This window comes from Bison bison, unplaced genomic scaffold (assembly GCF_000754665.1).
Source record: "Bison bison bison isolate TAMUID 2011002044 unplaced genomic scaffold, Bison_UMD1.0 scf7180017864248, whole genome shotgun sequence".
Lineage (NCBI taxonomy): Eukaryota > Metazoa > Chordata > Mammalia > Artiodactyla > Bovidae > Bison > Bison bison.
This window is the reverse complement of record NW_011494820.1, coordinates 1,389,993-1,409,371: the sequence shown is the minus strand read 5'-3', so window position 1 is coordinate 1,409,371 and position 19,379 is coordinate 1,389,993. Positions and strand designations below refer to the sequence as shown.

The 19,379-nt window shown below is 46.4% G+C and overlaps 2 protein-coding genes across 3 annotated transcripts in view; one reads left to right on the top strand and one right to left on the bottom strand.

Moving 5' to 3' along the window:
- The window catches only part of SUGP1 (SURP and G patch domain containing 1), a 32,172-nt gene extending 23,250 nt beyond the window's left edge, over positions 1 to 8,922 (bottom strand). Inside the window, exons 1-4 of the mRNA XM_010847255.1 lie at positions 8,871 to 8,922; positions 5,990 to 6,161; positions 2,556 to 2,656; positions 672 to 872 (exon numbers count right to left, since the gene is read on the bottom strand). Of these exons, the coding sequence (XP_010845557.1) occupies positions 672 to 872; positions 2,556 to 2,656; positions 5,990 to 6,161; positions 8,871 to 8,904 (508 nt within the window). The 5' untranslated portion in view covers positions 8,905 to 8,922. The remainder of the gene's footprint in view (positions 1 to 671; positions 873 to 2,555; positions 2,657 to 5,989; positions 6,162 to 8,870) is intronic.
- A 321-nt stretch (positions 8,923 to 9,243) lies between these two features.
- Positions 9,244 to 19,379, top strand: part of MAU2 (MAU2 sister chromatid cohesion factor) — a 38,913-nt gene continuing 28,777 nt past the window's right edge. For both annotated transcript variants that reach the window (XR_825883.1, XM_010847254.1), the window contains exon 1: positions 9,244 to 9,543. Coding sequence is in view for 1 of the 2 variants with exons in the window: in XM_010847254.1 (XP_010845556.1) it covers positions 9,268 to 9,543 (276 nt within the window). In the remaining variant the exon portion in view is untranslated. The remainder of the gene's footprint in view (positions 9,544 to 19,379) is intronic.

Here is a 19,379-nt window from a genome sequence, read left to right as displayed (position 1 = left end):
CTGTCACAACATGATGGCATGGTCACTTCAGTCTGTCCTCACTGTCAGGGGCGTGACTGCACCAGCCACCCTGGAGGCCCAGGGCTGGGATCCACGTAGCTCAGGTGGCACCCCATCTCATTCTGAATACGGACATGGCTGGGCGCACTGGGAGTGCCGCCACCAGCCCCCTCCCCGCCCTCCTCCACCACGGGGCCTGAACTGGCTCAGCTAAGGCCAATGACCATCCTGCGCTGGACTGGAGAGAGCACTTCCCAACCCCTGTGCTCACACCTCTGGCCCAAACTAGTGGAGACAATTAACCCACACTGAGGAGCTCCTCTTCTAGAACTGGATGAGGAGTGCACAAGTGCACACTCCCCTGAGAACGCCACCCCACCATGAGACCAGCCCCCACAAAAGTGGACAATGAACCAAACAGCTCCCAGGAAGAAGCCCGCACTCTGCAGCCCTTCCAGGCTCCCCATGGTCTACTCCTCACCTCTTCCTTCACCTCCCTTATCCTGAAGGGCCTCACTCTGACCCTTGGCTCAGCCTGGAGGCCTGGTGGCAACGCCCTGACCACACCCCGAGCAACCCACAGCCGGCTGTGCTTTCCCCGGGACCATGGAGCCTGCCTGTGGAGCTGGAAGAGCAGCTGTGGACGGTGGGCAGCAGCCCTGGCACCTTACCTTTGATCTCCAGCCACTGCTCATAGTCCTCCTCGTCGTCCTCATCAGGAGACTGGAAGACACTTGGGCGGCTGGCCACAGGCAGCTGCTTGGCGTGCATGTAGTTCTTCACCTGGCCCAGCGGGCTACTGATGAGGGGGGGCCTCTTCCCGGTGCGGGGGAGCACACGAGGCGGGGCAGTGGGTGCGCTGGGGGGAGCATCTTGGGATACAAGGAGGGAGACCCACACTCAAGGTCTGTGGTGCAGGTTTCCTTGTCTTCCTGCCTGAACGGCCCCAAGTCCCCCTTGGCTGGGCTCTTTAGCTTCCAGCACAGCACTGGCAGACAGTGGGTGCTCAGAAGCACTCAGGGAAGATGCCACCCCCACTTACAGATGAGGACCCCCGAGACCTCGAGAGAAACAACCTATAGGGGTCACCCAGCCCAGGCCTCTGCAAGCGGCAACTCTGGCGGTAGGTAGCTCTGACACCCATATCCACAGACTGCTGCTGCTGCTGCTAAGTCGCTTCAGTCGTGTCTGACTCTGTGCGACCCATAGATGGCAGCCCACCAGGCTCCGCCGTCCCTGGGATTCTCCAGACAAGAACACTGGAGTGGGTTGCCATTTCCTTTTCTAAAGCATGAAAGTGAAAAGTGAAAGGGAAGTCGCTCAGTCGTGTCTGACTCTTCGCAACCCCATGAACTGCAGGCCATCAGGCTCCTCCGTCCATGGGATTTTCCAGGCAAGAGTACTGGAGTGGGGTGCCATTGCCTTCTCCACCATCCACAGACTAGTGATACAGCAACTCTTCAGGATAAGACCCGAATCCCCCATGCAGCGTCCACCCACCCCCTCTGACTGCTGCGGGCAGGAGCTAGCAGTAGCGGGCAGGAGCTAGTCTATTTGGGACTTTTCAACCACAATTCATGGCCTGAGACCCTGCGGTGAAGGGCTCTTATAGCCCTTCCTCCCTCTCTGTGGGCAAACTTGGCCTTGGGTTAACTTTTCTAGCTGTTAGCTGGGAAACCTGACAGAAGTCCAGAGTCAGCTGTTTCACCAGTAACTTCCTTATAGTAAACATGAGACTAGCGGGGCTCCCCTGGTGGTCCAGTGGTTTAGAATCCACCTGTCAATGCAGGAGGCGCAGATCCAGTCCCTCGTCTGGGAAGATGCCACACACCATGGGCAGTAGCTGGGCCAGTGTGCCCCAACTACTGAGCCTGTACTCTAGAGCCCACACGCATGCTCTGCAGCCACTGATGCCCGAGTGGCCCTATAGCCTGTGCTCTGCAACAGGAGAAACCCCTGCAATGAGAAGCATGTGACTCGCAACCGGAGAGGAGCCTCCACCTGCCGTAACTAGAGAAAGCCCGAGTGCAGCAATGAAGACCCAGCGCAGCCAAAAATAAACAAACGAGTAAGTAAATAAAAGAAATTTTAAAAAAATGAGACTAGTAAAGTGCACAACCATAGTCGTGGGTGGACTCCCACAGGTGGAGATTCTGACACCTGGCGTTTCCCACACAGCTCCTGTGGGCCAAGCGGCCCCTCACCACCTACAGAAGGAGGGCCTGTTCCTTACACTGCAGCTACCTCTCTAACTCAAGCCACAGTCCCTCAGGTGTGCTGAGTTCTGGCCCCCACCGCCCCCTCCCCAAATAGAAACCTGGCTTATCTGCCTCTAGGTCTTGTGGGTAAGCACGTCAATGGCAGGGTCTGCATTCTTCCCTGGGCACTTCCTGTGAGAACAAGCAGAACGAAGCTGCTCAGTGAACAAGGGGTGAGAGGAATGAGGCTGAGGTGGGACCTGCCAACTTTCAAGGCACCGAGGACCCTTTGCGGGGAGAGTCAGCAGGGGTAAATCTAGGAGGCGGTGACACAGGGCAGGGGGGGACCGCGCTTACCTGTGCTGGTCTGTGCCTTCTGCAACTTCAGAAACTGCTGCAAGAAGCTGCCGTCGTTGGCAAACTTGTTGGAAACGTTAGAGTTGTGTACGTTTGCAATTCTAGACCGGAGGCAGAGGACAGAGAGGATAAGCCTTGAGAGGAGGCAGGGTGTACAACGCGTCGGCCTGTCCTACCCCCACCACTGTTCTCTAAGGGGGCCCCAAATGGACCCCCGAAGATGCTGGGGGCCCACAGAGTGCAGGGAGCGGCCTTCAGAGAAGTCAGCTCGAACAAGCTGGTTCTACTAGTCAATGGGATACTACCTGTGCTGAAGTTGTCTCTATCTGCATGCTGACCCTTTGGGTTCAAAGGCTTCCCCAACAAGACGGCTCAGAAGCACCTGCCCTGCTCCCACGCAGCACCTGCCGTACCTATTGTTAACGAGTCATCTGGGCTTTCGCTGGCTCCCGTATCTGTCCTACCAGCCAAACTGTATGGTTCCCAAAGGCAGGGCCTGTATCTATACCTGTGTGTGACCACAGTTCTGGGCTGAGGTCAGTCAGCACTTCTGTGGATTTCACATGTGTCCAAGAAAATAGCCAAAGAAATCTCTTGGTGGGAGAATTAGAGAGAAATTTTACACTCTTATTACTTTCTGTTTCATTTTTACAAAGGGCATGTTTTATTTTTTTAAAGACTTTTTTTTAATGTGGACCATTTTCACAGTCTTTACTGAATTTGTTAAATATTGCTTCTGTTTTACACTTTTGGCTCTTTGGCCGCAGGGCAAGTGGGATCTTGGTTCCCTGATCAGGGATCAAACCTGCACTCCGTGCACTGGGAAGTGAAGTCATATCCACTGGATCACCAGGGAAGTCCCAAGTACGTTTTATTTTGAAAAAGAAAATGTATTTTTAACGGAACACAAAAGCAAACCCTTATCATAAAGTTATAGTGGGCTTCCCTGGTGGCTCAGTGGTAAAGAATCCGCTTGCCATTGAAAGGAGACACAGGAGATGCAGGCTCAGATCCTTGAGTCAGAAGATGCCCTGGAAAAGGAAATTACAACCCACTCCAGAGTTCTTGCCCGGAGAATCCCAGGGACAGAGAAGCCTTGAAGGCTGCAGTCCACAGGGTCACAAAGAGTGGGATGCAGCTGAGCAAAAAGTGATGGAGGCTCACTACGAGCAAATGGGAATCTGGAAAAAAAACAGAAATATAGAAAGCAAGGAGAAAACCCCCCAAAAGTCTCCTCGCCTCACAAGGGTCACTCAAACAGTTTGGTATACTTCTTTGATTTATCCTTAATTAGAAATAGAAGAAAATAAAGCTGTTATCACGGTTATGTATTCTACTTCTTTCATCTTTTACTACAACATACTGTCTTGCTCCAGCCTCAGAAACTCCTCACATGCGCTTTCAGAGCCATGCTCATCATACAGACACACTCAATAACTGATAAAAGCTCAAGGAGCCCACAGGTCTGAATTTTTTCCTTTAAAATAAAGTTCTAGCCTCCTAGAAATCCGTTCTAATGAAAGAAAAGAGGAAAAAAAATAAGTCAACAAGGGGCGCTGGTTAAATAAATTACAGGACATCATAGAGCAGATGGAATGATCCTGGAAAGCTCAAGTTTTATAAATAAAACCACCAAGCACAACAATAAGTGAAAAACAGAAAGGCGAGACGTACAACAGTATCTGCAGCATGGTCCTACTTATGTCAACATGTATTTGACTGGAAAAGTTTACAAAAATCCATCAAAAAGCAACCAGCACTTGCCTGTGAGCTGCAGGGTTACAATGATTTTATTTTTTCCTCTACTTCCCAGTTTTTCTACCACATACATGCATTATCTTTAAAGTTAAAAGAGAGCAAAGGCAACAAAAGTTGTTTTATGTGAAAGAAAGACCCACTGATAACCAGCCTTGGCGTTAAACAAGCGGAGCCTTCTAGTGACCCTGGCCCTGTCCTCACGCTGCGTACACCTCCCACAGGAGGGACAGAAAGAGGCAGGGACAATGAATGACAAGAGAACACTTTGGAGGGAATCCCCTGGCAGTCAAGTGGTCAGGACCCTGCACTTTCACTGCTGAGGGCCCAGGTTCAATCCCTGACTGGGTAACTAAGATTGCGCGAGCTGCACAGTGGCTTTAAAAAAAACCAAACCAACCCACTGTGGGGAACAGCATGCCAACAACTGAATCCCACGTGAAAACTACCCGTAACAAACAACAGGGGGTATTACACAGGTGTTGAATGATGGCTCTTGATGACATGTAAATAATACACAGTCCATTCATACAATGGAATATTTTTCAGTCCAAAAAAAAGAGAGTGAAGTCCTGACACAGCTACACAGTGATGAACCTTGAAAACATTATGTCCAGTGAAAGAAGCCAGACACAAAAGGCCAGATATCGCATGAAACATCTAAAACAGGTCAATCCACCCAGACAGAAAGCAGATTAGTCATTGTTAGGGGAGTCTCTCCTTTGGGGAGGAGCCACGGACTCTTAGAAAACGTGGGCACTGGAACAAAGCTTCAGTGCGGGCCTAACATGCTCATGGGCTTCCCTGGTGGCTCAGTGGTAAAGAATCCACTTGCAGGAGACACAGGTTCAATCCCTGGGTTGGGAAGATCCCCTGGAGAAGGAAATGGCAGCCCACTCCAGTATTCTTGCCTGGGAAATTCCATGGACAGAGGAGCCTGGTGGGCACAGTCCATGGGGTCACAAAAGGGTTGAACATGATTTAGTGACTGAACAATATGCTCCACATTTCAGACCACAGAGGAAGGGACTTGTCTTTCCATCAGTCTCCAGCATGGAGATCTTGTCACCCTGATCACATCACTGCTGCTCAAAACTCTTGGGTGCCTACAGAGTCTCTCAGAACAGTCAGGAGGAAACCCTGCTCAAACTACCTCTCATCTGACTCCAAAACAGCCCCTTTGGTGCAGCAGCTCAGGGTGCCTGACACACAGAGGCTCACCTCCCTTCCTGGCCTTTGCAGCCCTTTCCTGAGTCCTCAAAGGGCCGGCTCTGCCTGGGCCTTCAGCATGCAGTCTCTTCTGCATCTGGGAGCACAATGCCTTGCGTTACCTACCGTCAGCTCAGGCGTGTAACTGGGACTCCTCCTTGCTAGTAGGCTGTGAGCCCCGTAAGGGCAGAGATGGAATCTGGGTTTCTGCTTTGGGTTATACTCGTGGTCCCTGGCCCACAAATGTCAGCAGTAAATAACCACGGAGTGAAAGAGGTGGCAGCCGTCCTCCGGGATCCCACACACCCTGTGTTTCTCTCCTGCCACACTGAGCCTCCTAAAAGAGTGAACCTGTGGCCCTCCTTGCATCAGGTTGGAGTCAGATGCAGTAACATCCCAACTGCTCTCACAAGCAAAACCCTCTGCTGGTGACCTTCTAAGACCCTAACCCAGCTTCAGGGCAGACTTACTCGCCAGGATGCGGGGGCTGAGGGCTGGCCGCCTGGTTCTGCTTGGCCTTCTGCTCCATTCTGGCTTCAATTTCCCGTTTCTTCTGAGCAATGAGCTCCTCTTGGTGAAGGATGTTCATGTTCATTTTTCCAGACTTGGGAGGAGCAACCCCAAACCACCGGTTAGCCTTTCCTGGGGCGGGAAAAGAAGAACATCAGAAATCACCTTTGCTCTGAAGAAATACAGATGACCAACAGGTACATGAAAAGATGCCCAACACTGCTAACTATGAGAGAAATGCAAATCAAAACTACAGCGAGGTACTGCCTCACACCACTCAGAATGAGCACCATTAAAAAGTCTACAGAATCCCTCCTTTCCTCCTTTCTTGTGGCCACATTGCAGCACACATCCATCCATTCTTGGAGACAAAGCCAGCCCCATTTTTGGGGAGGAGTATTTAAAAAAAAAAAAGTCTACAGAAAACAAATATTAGAGAGGGTGTGGGGAAGGGGAACCTTACTACACTGTTGGTGAGAATGAAAGCTAGTGCAGCCACTATGGAAAACAGTATGGAGGTTTCTCAGAAAACTAAAAATATGCTCTGGCAATAACACTCCTGGGCATGTATCGAGACAAAACTATAATTCAAAGAGATACATGAACTCCTATGTTCATAACAGCACTATTCACAATAGCCAAGCCACAGAAACAACCTAAATGCCCACTGACAAATGAACAGATAAAGTTGTCATACATGTGTACAATGGGACATTACTCAGCCATAAAAAACAGTAAGATAACGCCATTTGCAGCAACATGGATACAACCAGAGATTATCATACTCAGTGAAGTCAGAAAGACAAATACCATATGATATCACTTCTACTTGACATCTTAAATATGACAGAAGTGCACCTATCTATGAAACAGGAACAGAATCAGGGACATAGAGAAGAGACTGGTGTTTGGATTCGGAGTTTGGGGTTAGCAGATGCAAACTCGTACGTACAGAATACATAAAGAACAAGGCCCTACTGTACAGCACAGGCAAGAATATTCATATCCTGTGATATAACGCAAAAGAACATGGAAGAGAATGTGTATACGTATACGTGTAACTGAATCACTATGCTGTACGGCAATAATAACCACAACATTGCCATTCAACTATACTTCAATAAAAAATAAATTAAAAAAAAAAAAAGAAAGAAAGAAATCACCTTAGCTCCACAAACACGCCCAGCAGCTGCTACATGGTGCGGCCCAGGTGCTGCTGCCTGCAGCAACGGGCATTCAGACTGACATTCATTCACAGTCACACATCTGTTCGTTGATTTAGCAAGCATTTACTGAGTTATGCACTGGCTGCTGCACTTGGTGCTAAACAAGACAGATGGAGCTCTGCTCATGTGTGATTCACCTCTGGCTGAGGATACAACAGACTTATAACAAGAAAGTAGCTGCAAAATCCTAAGAGCTCTCTGATGGAAACAAACAAAAAATGGTGAGAAGGAATAACAGAGGAACACCTACAGAGCTAAGGCAGCCAGAAAACAGCCCTTAGAAGAGGGGACATTTAAGCTAAAACCAGAAGGATAAAGAGCTGGCTTCCTGAAAAGCCACATGGGGACTGATCTGGGCAGAGCAAGAAGCAGAGGTAAAAGCCCAAGGGACTAGCAAGGGTCCAATGTGGTCAGAATGGACAGTTCCAGGGGTGGGCCTCGCAGGGACTGGTGGGAGAAGATAAGAAGTCTGAGTTTTACTTAAAGGGCTTTAAGAAGCCACAGGGGAGTATTAAGCTGATAAGAGTATTAAGCTGATAAGATCCAATTGGTACTTTCATTTGTAAGATCATTCCAGCTACTGATTGGACAGAGTAAGCAGACAACCAGGAGGCTTACTGGCTGTAAGCAAAAGATGATGGTGTCTTCAGACAAGGGTGGCAGTTGTGGAGATAGAAAAGCCACCTCGAAGGTTCCCCGTGGGGCTCAAAATAAAACCCAAACTCTGAAAGCTGATTTTGAAGACCCTGCCAGAGATAACTCCCTTCCCACTTCCAGGTCATCCCTGATATTCCTCAAAATAACAAACCCTCAAGGCCTTTTACACTTGCTGTTCCTCTCTCCCTGGAAGGCTCTGCCGTCCAATAGTTGGCACCTTCTCATCTCAAATGTCTTCTGCTCAAAAAGGCCTTCCTTGACCACTCAATCTCAGCAGCCTGCATTTCCACTCTCTCAAGTGACTATAACGCTCTGTAAATATTTCCTCCTTGTGCATTGTACGATGCCTCGGTAAAAGTAACCTTCAGTACGACACGTCCCCATTTTGGATACCACTGCATCCTCAGCAACGAACACTGTGCCTAGCACATAAAGTATGTTTGTTGAATGTATCCCAGTCTGGGGGCGCTAGAACTGGGAGAGAGGGAGGGGCAAGGTTTATGGTAAAAGGGGGGCTCTAAAGACTCAGGAAAATGTGTACAGGGAGTCAGAGTGCAGTTCGGAAAAGCAGCTTTTCCAGAAAGTGGGATAGAGGCGAGGAAGGAGCTTAGTAGAAAAGAGGGGCGCAGAAGACCCGAAGGTTGCCGCTGGCTCGGGGAGCGGAGCTTGGAGCAGCCCTTAAGGCGGTCAGCTCGGAAAGCAGGCGCAGGGCAGATAACCGCGGCGGCCTCTGAGGAAAGCCTGGCGTCCTCACCAAACCAGCGGTGGGGGCGGGGAGGATAACCGGGTCTCGCGGGGGGTCCCAGGAGACTGGGGTGGTGCAAAAGCCGCCTCTTCCAGACGCCCGGAGGCTGAGGCTAAGGGCCAACGGGTTGAGGTAGGCCCGACGGGATGGCGAAGCAAAGACGCGGAGCCTGAGGACCCAGGCGGACGCTCGAGGGTAGGCGGGGGCTGTTACCTGCAACATCCCGGTTGTCCATCTTGAGACTCATCCAATCCCACAATGCTCCGGCGCCACCGGAGTTGGTGGGGGGGGCCTGTTATAGTGCGCGTGGCCTGATGGGAGATGTAGTCCGCCTCGGCAAGCCAACACCTACCATTGCTTGGACATCTGGGGTCTTCCCCCCAGGAACGCAAACCTCAGCCAATCGGCAATCTCTCGTCTCAGTTACGCGGACCAGAGAATGTCGCCTTTTCTCAGACCTTCCTGGAGCCGCCGCCACTTCAAACACAAACTACATACTCCAGGATGCTTTGTGCAGCAGCTCTCGCGAGAAAGGCGAGGAGCTCCGGCCCCGCCCCACGCGCCTGTTTCCGCCTCCCTGTGGCGGCGGCTTGTTGTTGTGGAGGCTAAAATGGCGGCTCAGGCTGCGGCGGCGGCTCAGGCTGCGGCGGCCCAAGCAGCGCAGGCCGAGGCGGCTGAGTCGTGGTACCTGGCGCTCTTGGGCTTTGCCGAGCACTTCCGCACTTCCAGCCCGCCCAAGATCCGCCTGTGCGTGCACTGCTTACAGGCCGTGTTCCCCTTCAAGCCGCCTCAGCGCATTGAGGCCCGAACACATCTGCAGCTCGGCTCGGTGCTCTACCACCACACCAAGAACAGCGAGCAGGCGCGCAGCCACCTGGAGAAGGCGGTGAGCGTGGGCTGGGCCGCGAGGGAGGAGGCGCGGGTTCCTTTCCGGGCTTGAGATGACGGGCCGCGACCCTGGCGGACTAGGGCTGCCGCCGGGCCGCTCCTCTGGAACCTGGGGCGTGACTTCCGCACGAGCAGCGAGACCCCCAATGCTGTTAGCCTCTCAGAGGATCCGAGGGCCTCGCCACGTACCTTACTTGGTATCTCTGGTGACAGCCAGAGGCCTAGGACTCGGGATAGGGGAGGGTCCAAGTAATCCCTTTGGTCCAGACATCCTTTGAGAATCTGAAATTTGGCTTCCGAGGAAGTCTAGGAAGGCCTCTCCCAGGGCATGGAAGTCTGAGAAGGACTTCCAGACGAAAGATACTGTGACCCCATCAGTGATGAGGGGAGTCATAGGCGGGAGGCAGACTCTAGAGACGGTTTGACGTCTTGAAAAAAGCAGAGCTGAGGATTGCGGGGTCTGGATTCCAGGGCACAGGACTCCTGCTTTCTCCACAACCACCTGTGACTTCTCTTCCTCCCACTATCCAATGGTCCGTCCCCTTCAGAGGGCAGGCCCCATCTTCCCACGATGCCTTGTGGGGTCTTGGCACCCCCGAAGAATGTGGGAAAGTGGCCGTCCCTCTGCCCTCTGGGGCTGTGGAGTTGTTCCTTTCAGAGCAACACTGTGCTCCTGACAGACGGTGTTTCCATTTGCCATTTACTCAGCCTTATTCAGCTTAGAGGAGAGACTTCTTGAGTAGAATCAACGATCATGTAAAAAATGTCTTGATCCGAGGTAAATCTGAATTCACCTGTGGCTAGTAACAAGTTGCCTTGCGGAGGATAATCAGATCTGTGTTTTGCAGACTGTAGAGTTGGAAGGGGCTTTTGTCCTTGCTTGATCCACTTGTTTAAGGAGTGAGGCAGTATGGGCCCTGAGAGGTGAAGTGATTTGCCCAAAGCCACACAGCAAGTTATTAATAAAACTGGTCTCACAGGTAGGCTCAAGACCACCAGGGTGGATGCCACGACATTGAGTCATCATTTTTGTGAAGTTTGTTTCTTCCGTTCATTCAGCAGATACTTAATCAGCTCACACTGGGTACCAAGCCCTGTTCTAGGTGCCAGGGATCAGCAGTGACTAATAAAACAGTCCCTGCCCACATAAGCTTGTGTTTTTGTGAGGGAGACAAACAGTGAATATGTCGTAAAAGATTAGGCAGTGATCGAAGAACCATTAAACATGTGGACCAGGGTGAAGGTTGGAGTTGACAGGGAGCTATTTTTGGCAGAGGTAATCAGGGAGTCTCTATTTGTGGGAGTGACGTTTGAACAGAGGCCTGAATGAGGTGGAGGAGGCAAGCCTTGAGAACTGCTCCAGGTTTCATGTCAATCCCTAGAAGTACCCCAGTTGTTGGTGACTAGTTGATACCAGGGTTTCTCCGAGACAGCGATGAGGCTGAGAGCAAATGAAGTGTCAGGCTTCGTTGGGTGTATGAGGGGTGGAGGCTGTGACTGCCCAGGCCTGGCAGCCCAGGCCCTTCAATAGGTATGCTAGTTATAAAGCTGTCCCTTCTCTCAGTTAACAACAAATCCTGCCACTTCCTTTCTCTGGTCTCCAGGCCATTCAGCCTGGGTTTTTTTCCTTTCTTTTTTTAATTAACATATTATGGGGTTTTTAAAATTTGTTTAGCCGTGCTGTGCGGCTTGTAGGATCTTAGTTTCCCAACAGGGGATTGAACCCAGACCACAGCTCAGAGAAAGCACCGAGGAATTCCCAGTTGAAATGTAGTTGACATAACAATACAGTGAGTCCCCTACATACAAACGAGTTCCATTCTAAGAGCACATTCGCAAGTCCAATTTATTCTTAGTCCAACAAAGTTAGCCTGGGCACCCAATTAACACAATCGACTGTATAGTACTGTACTAACAGGTTTATAATACTTTAAAACAAATACTGTACAAATACTATCAAACAATACATAAACAGACACACAGAAGAAAATAGTTTTAATCTTATGGTACAGTACCTTGGAAAGTAGAGTAGCCCAGTACAACAGATGGCATTCAGGGACTGGTAGCAGTGCCACCTGCGTCACCCCTGCTCTTATACTTGCTTCTGAACATCCTGGGCTTGAAATAAAGATACTGTACTCTATACACTACTGTACAGTAAAGTGCACAGAAGTGCAACCACTTGTAGAGGGTGTACGCACATGATAGAGTACGCCAGACAGGTGAACTAGCTTCTGAGAGTGGACACATGAACACACAATCACATCTTTGGAAGGTCGCAACTTGAAGGTTTTGTTTGTAGGCGGCTTACTGTATTGTGTTAGTTTCAGGTATATTATGTAGAGCTTTGACATTTGCATGCATTGTGGAATGATCACCCTAATAAGTTTAGGAACCATCTGACCTCATACAGTTATTACAGTGTTATATGGACCATATTCTTTATGCTGTGTATTACATCTCCATTGGGTTGCTTGTTTCATAACTGGAGGTTTGTACTTCTTAACCACTACCACCTATTGTGCCCATCTGGCAACCGTTGTTTATTCTCTGTATATACTAGTATGTTTTCATTTTGTTTTTTAGATTCCACGTATAAATGAGATCATGCAGTATTTAGTTTTCTTTGTCTGGCTTATTTGACTTAGCATAATACTTTCTAAATCCATTTATGTTGTCACAAGTGGCAAGATTTCATATTTTCTTTTAAAGGTTTTTTTTATCTGATGTGGACCTTTAAAAAAATTCTTTATTTATTGTCTGTGCTGGGTCTTTGTTGCTGCGAGCAGGCTTTCTCTAGTTGTAGCAAGCAGGGGCTACTCCTTAGCTGTGGTGCATGGGCTTCTATTTGCTGTGACTTCTCTTGTTGCAGAACATGGGCTCTAAGACACGCAGGCTTCATTTGTGGCACATGGGCTCAGCAGTTGTGGCGCATGGGCTTAGTTGCCCATGGCATGTGGAATCTTCACAGACCAGGGATTGAACCCATGTCCCTTGCACTGGCAGACGGATTCTTAGCCACTGGACCACCAGGGAAATCCAAGATTTCATTATATTAATGGCTGATTAATATTACCTTGTATGGTAGCCATTCCCTTCTCCAGGGGATCTTCCTAACCCAGGCATTGAACCTAAGTCTCTTGCATTGAAGGCAGATTTTTACTGTCTGAGCCACCAGGGAAGCCCCCAATATTACCTTGTATGTGTATACCTCATGTTTTTATCTGTCAGTGGACACTTAGGTTGCTTCCGTATCTTACCTATTACATTAATAAATAATGTTGCAGTGAACAATGGTGTGCATGTTTATTTTTGAATGTTTTTGTTTTTATCAGGTAAATACCCAAAAAGTAAAATTGCTGAATCCTGTGGTAATTCTATTTTTTATTTTTTTTAGGAACTTCCATACTGTTTTCCATAGTGGCTGCACGAATTAACAGTCCTACCAACAGTGCCCAAGGGTCCCCTTTTCTCCACATTCTGACCAGCACTTGTTATTTGTTGTCTTTTTGATGTTAGCCATTCTGACAGGTGTGAGGTGGTATCTCACTATGATTTTTGATTTGCATTTCCCTGATAATTACTGTCTTTTCATGTGTCTATTCATCTTTTCATGGCCACCTGTATGTATTCTTTGGGAAAATGTCTTTTTAGGTCCTTCATCCATTTTTTAATTGGATTGTTTGTTTTTTTGATGTTCAATTGTAAGAGGTTTTTTGTATATTTTGGATATTAACCTCTTACTGGATATATCATTTGCAAATACAGTTGACCTTCTATATCAGCGGGTTTCACATCCTCAGATTCAACCAACCAAGGATATAAGGGCTGATTATATTCATTGTGTGAATTAGGTTGATGCAAATGTAATTATGGTTTTGGATTGTGAATTTTAAATCATTATATCTAGGCTCAAACACATTTTTATTAATCAAAATAGAAACCACTGCAATCAACACATTTTTGCCAACAAAAAATCAGTTTGTTTATTCCTATAGTATAAAAATCCATGCTTCGAGATTTGACAAACTCTTGAAAAACATTTTCTGCCTCCTCCTGGTTATGGAAGCATTTTCCCTCTAAAAAGTTGTTGAGATGCTTGAAGAAGTAGTCAGTTGAAAATGGTGAATATGGTGGATGCAGCAGAACTTCATAGCCCAGTTTGCTGAGTGTTTGAAGCATTGGTTGTGCAGCATGCAGTTGGGTGGTTGTCGTGGAGGAGAATTTCTGTTGACCTATCTTTTTTTGATAGAAGATAGAAACCCTTTGTGTTGACCAATGCCAGCTGCAGTTTTCAGTGCATCTCATCAATTGGCTGAGCATACTTCTCAGAGATGTAATGGTTTCGGTGAGATCTGTGAAGCTGTAGAGGATCAGACAGGCAGCAGACCACCAAAACAGTGACCCATGACCTTTTTTTGGTGCAAGTTTGGCTTTGGGAAGTACTTCTTAGTCTAGCCACTGAGCTTGTCACTGCTGGTTGTTGTATACAATCCACTTTTCGTCACATGTCACAGTCCAATTGAGAAATGGTTTGTTGTTGCATAGAATAAGAGAAGATGACACTTCATAATGAGTGTTTTTTTAATTTCTGGTCAGCTCATGAGACATTCATTTACTGATCTTTTTCACCTTTCCAATTTGCTTCAAATACCAAATGACCACAGAATGGTTGACGTTGAGTTCTTGTATAGTTGTAAGACGATCGGCTTTGATGATGGCTCTCAATTGTCATCAACTTCCGATGGCTAGCCACTACTCTTCTCGTCTTTAAGGCTCTTGTCTCCTTTGCAAAACTTCCTGTACTGTACATTCATTAGTAGTTCCTAGGCCAAGTGCCGGAGAAGGCAATGGCACCCCACTCCAGTACTCTTGCCTGGAAAATCCCATGGATGTCGGAGCCTGGTGGGCTATAGTCCATGGGGTCGCTAAGAGTTGGACACGACTGAGCGACTTCACTTTGACTTTTCACTTTCATGCATTGGAGAAGGAAATGGCGACCCACTCCAGTGTTCTTGCCTGGAGAATCCCAGGGACGGGGGAGCCTGGTGGGGTGCCGTCTATGGGGTCGCACAGAGTTGGACACGACTGAAGTGACTTAGCAGCAGCAGCAGGCCAAATGCATTGTTGATGTTGTGAGTTGTCTCCACTGCCTTACTACCTATTTTGAACTCAGATAAGAAAATTGCTTCAAATTGCTTTTTGTCAACCATTTACATCGTCTAAAATAGATAAAAAATAAACAAGTAATGTTGTTAGCAAAAAAAAAAAAAAAAGCAAGAATGTGCATTAAAATGATGTATAACATAAGTACATTTATTTAGAATATATTCCAATGTCAAATGGCAAATTTCAGCAATGCAAAAATATCATTACTTTTGCACCAACCAGATGCTTACTCCTTGGAAGGAAAGTTATGACCAACCTAGATAGCATATTAAAAAGCAGACACATTGCTTTGTCAACAAAGGTCTGTCTAGTCAAGGCTATGGTTTTTCCAGTAGTCATGTATGGATGTGAGAGTTGGACTGTGAAGAAAGCTGAGTGCCGAAAAATTGGTGCTTTTGAACTGTGGTGTTGGAGAAGACTGTTGAGAGTCCCTTGGACTGCAAGGAGATCCAACCAGTTCATCCTAAAGGAGATCAGCCCCGGGATTTCTTTGGAAGGAATGATGCTGAAGCTGAAACCCCAGTACTTTGGCCACCTCATGCGAAGAGTTGACTCATTGGAAAAGACTCTGATGCTGGGAGGGGTGGGGGCAGGAGGAGAAGGGGACGACAGAGGATGAGATGGCTGGATGGCCATCATCGACTTGATGGACGTGAGTCTGGGTGAACTCCGGCAGTTGGTGATGAACAGGGAGGCCTGGCGTGCTGTAATTCATGGAGTCGCAGAGTCGGACACAACTGAGCTCCTGAACGAACTGAACTGAATATGCCATTTCATATAAGGAGCTTGAATCTAGACATTTCTCCAAAGAAGATACACAGATGGCTTCTAGGCACATGGGAAGTTGCTCAAAATTGCTAGTTATTAGAGAAATGCAAGTCAAAACTTCACTGAGGTATCACCTCACATCAGTCAGAAAGACAATCATCAAAAAAATCTATGAATAATTTTTTTTAAAGTCTATGAATAAATGCTAAGGAATGTGTTGAGAAAAGGAAATCCTGCTACGTTGTTGCTGGGAATGTAATTGGTGCAGCCACTGTGGGGAGCAGTATGGAGGTTCCTTAAAATCGAGTTGTCATATGCTCCAGAAGTCCCACTCTTGGGCATATATCTGGAAAAGATAAAAACTCATTCAAAAAAATACATGTGCCAGAATGTTCATAGCAGCACTATTTATAATAGCCAAGACATGGAAGCATCCTAAATGTCCATTGATAGATGAATGGATGAAGAAGATGTAGTATATGTATATATAGTAGAATATCAGTCAGCCATAAAAAAGAACGAAATCATACCATTTGCAGCAATATGGCTAGACCTAGAGGTTATCACAGTCATACTAAGTAGTGAAGTAAGTCAGGCAAAGACAAATATCATGTGAGATCACTTCTACCTGGGAACAAAAATACGATACAAATGAACTTTTTTCAAATAGAAACAGACTCACAGACATAGAAAACAATGTTACAGTTACCAAGGAGGGATAGGGGGAGGAGAAAGATAAATTAGGAGTTTGGGATTATCAGATACAAAGTACTATATATGAAATAGATAACCAACACGTCCCTACTGTATAGCACAGGAAGCTATATTCAATATCCTGTAATAAGCCATAATGGAAAAGAATATGAAAAAAACTATATGTTAAGCCGAATCATTTTGATGTGTACCAGAAACTAGCACAACATTGTAAATCAACTCTACTTCACTTAAAAAATAAAAATATATAAGGGCTTGAGGATCTATGGATTTTGATATCCTCAAGGACTCCTGGAATCAATCCCCTGAGGACAACTGTATCTTCTCCCATTCAGGAAGGTGCCTTTTTGTTTTGTTAATATTTTCCTTTGCTATGTAAAAATAGCTTTTTAGTTTGGTGTAGTTCCACAAACTGTGAAAAAATTCTTAGAGGTGGGAATACCAGATCACCTGACCTGCCTCCTGAGAAATCTGTATGCAGGTCAAGAAGCAACAGTTAGAACCGGATATGGAATAGACTGGTTCCAAATGGGGAAAGGAGTACGTCAAGGCTGTGTATTGTCACCCTGCTTATTTAACTTACATGCAGAGTACATCATGCAAAATGCCGGGCTGGATGAAGCACAAGCTGGAATCAAGATTGCCAGGAGAAATATCAATAACCTCAGATAGGCAGATGACACCACCCTTGTGGCAGAAAGCGAAGAACTAAAGAGCCTATTGATGAAAGCGAAAGAGGGAAGTGAAAAAGTTGGCTTTAAACATTCAAAAAACTAAGATCATGGCATCCAGTTCAGTCACTTCATGGCAAATAGATGGGGAAACAGTGGAAACAGTGAGTGACTTCATTTTGGGGGGCTCCAAAATCATTGCAGATGGTAACTACAGCCATGAAATTAAAAGATGCTTGCTCCTTGGAAGAAAAGCTATGACCAATCTAGACAGCATATTAAAAAGCAGAGAGATTACTTTGCCAACAAAGGTCCATCTAGTCAAAGCTATGGTTTTTCCGATAGTCATGTATGGATGTGAGAGTTGGACTATGAAGAAAGCTGAGCACCAAAGAATTGATGCTTTTGAACTGTGGTGTTGGAGAAGACTCTTGAGAGTCCCTTAGACTGCAAGGAGATCCAGCCAGCAATCCTAAAGGAAATCAGTCCAGAATATTCATTGGAAGGACTGATGCTGAAGCTCTAATACTTTGGCCACCTGATACAAAGAACTGACTCACTGGAAAAGACCCTGATGATGGGAAAGGTTGAAGGCAGAAGGAGAAGGGGACGACAGAAGATGAGATAGTTGGATGGCATCACTGATTTGATGGACATGAGTTTGAGCAGTCTCCGGGAGTTGGTGATGGACAGGAAGCCTGGCGTGCTGCAGTCCATGGGGTTGCAAAGAGTCAGACACGACTGAACAACTAACTGGGTCCCATTTGTTTGTTTTTTCCTTTTTTTTCCCCTTGCCTGAGGAAACATCCAAAAAATACTGCTAAGTTTTTGGTATCAGAGAGTATACTGCCTATGTTTTCTTCTAGAACTGTATGGCTTCAGGTCTTAAATTTAAGTCTTTCATTCATTTTGAGTTTATTTTTTTATGTAGAGTGAGAAAGTAGTCCAGTTTAATTCTTTTTCTTATGGCTGTCCAGTTTTCTTAACACCATGTATAGAAGAGACTGTCTTTTCTCGCCAATTTGTATTCTGCCCTCTTTTCTCATAGATTAATTGGCTGTGTAAGTGTGGGTTTATTCTGGCTTGTCTCTTCTCTTCCATTGACCTATGAATCTGTTTTTGTGTGGATACCATACTATTTTTACTGTAGGTTTGTGGTATAATTTGAAATCATGGTGCATGATACCTCCAGCTGTGTTGTTCTCTCAAGATTACTTTGGCTTTTCAGGGTCCTTTGTGTTTTCATACAATTAAAAAAAAATTATTTTTGGCTGAGCTGGATCCTCATTGCTGTGCGTGTGGGCTTTTCCCTAGTTGTGGAGAGATGGGGCTGCTGTTCTCTAGTTGCGGTCCATGGGCTTCTCACTGTGGTGGCTTCTCTTGTCGCAGAGCACAGACTGTAAGGCAGGCAGGCTTCCGTAGCTGCAGCATGTGAACTCCATAGTTGCAGCTTCCGCGCTCTAGAACACAGCCTCAATAGTTGTGGCACACGAGCTTAGTTATTTCAAGGCATGTGGGATCTTTGTGGACCAGAGATTGAACCCTTGTCTCCTGCATTGGCAGGCACATCCTTTACCTCTGAGCCACTGGAGAAGGTCCCATACAGTTTTTAGAATCACTTGTTGTAGTTCTGTGAAAAATGCTGCTGGTATTTTGAGAGGGATTGCATTGAATCTGTAGATTGACTTGGGTCGTATGCTCGTTTAGGAATATCAGTCCTCCCAGTTCACCAGCACAGTATAGTTTCCATTCATTTCTGTAGTCTTCAATTTCTTTCATTGAATGTTTGCGTTTTCAAAGTGCAAGTCTTTTACTTCCTTATTTAGATTTATTCATAGCTATTTTATTCTTTTTGATACAACTGTAAATGGTATTGTGGGTTTTTTTTTTTCATATTTAACCAAGATTAGCTATTTATTCAGATCATTCCTGCCTTCCCAGTTGTATTTCTGTAAACGTCAAGCAAAATGATTCATAATAACTTTTGCTCAATTTGTTAATTAAATTTGTGAGAAAAAAATTTTTTTTAAATTTTATCTTATTTTTTAAACTTTACAATATTGTATTAGTTTTGCCAAATATCGAAATGAATCCGCCACAGTTATACCTGTGTTCCCCCATCCTGAACCCTCCTCCCTCCTCCCTCCCCTACCCTCCCTCTGGGTCGTCCCAGTGCACCAGCCCCAAGCATCCCGTATCGTGCATCGAACCTGGACTGGCAACTCGTTTCATACATGATATTATATATGTTTCAATGCCATTCTCCCAAATCTCCCCACCCTCCCCCTCTCCCACAGAGTCCATAAGACTGATCTATACATCAGTGTCTCTTTTGCTGTCTCGTACACAGGGTTATTGTTACTATCTTTCTAAATTCCATATATATGCGTTAGTATACTGTATTGGTGTTTTTCTTTCTGGCTTACTTCACTCTGTATAATAGGCTCCAATTTCATCCACCTCATTAGAACTGATTCAAATGAATTCTTTTTAATGGCTGAGTAATACTCCT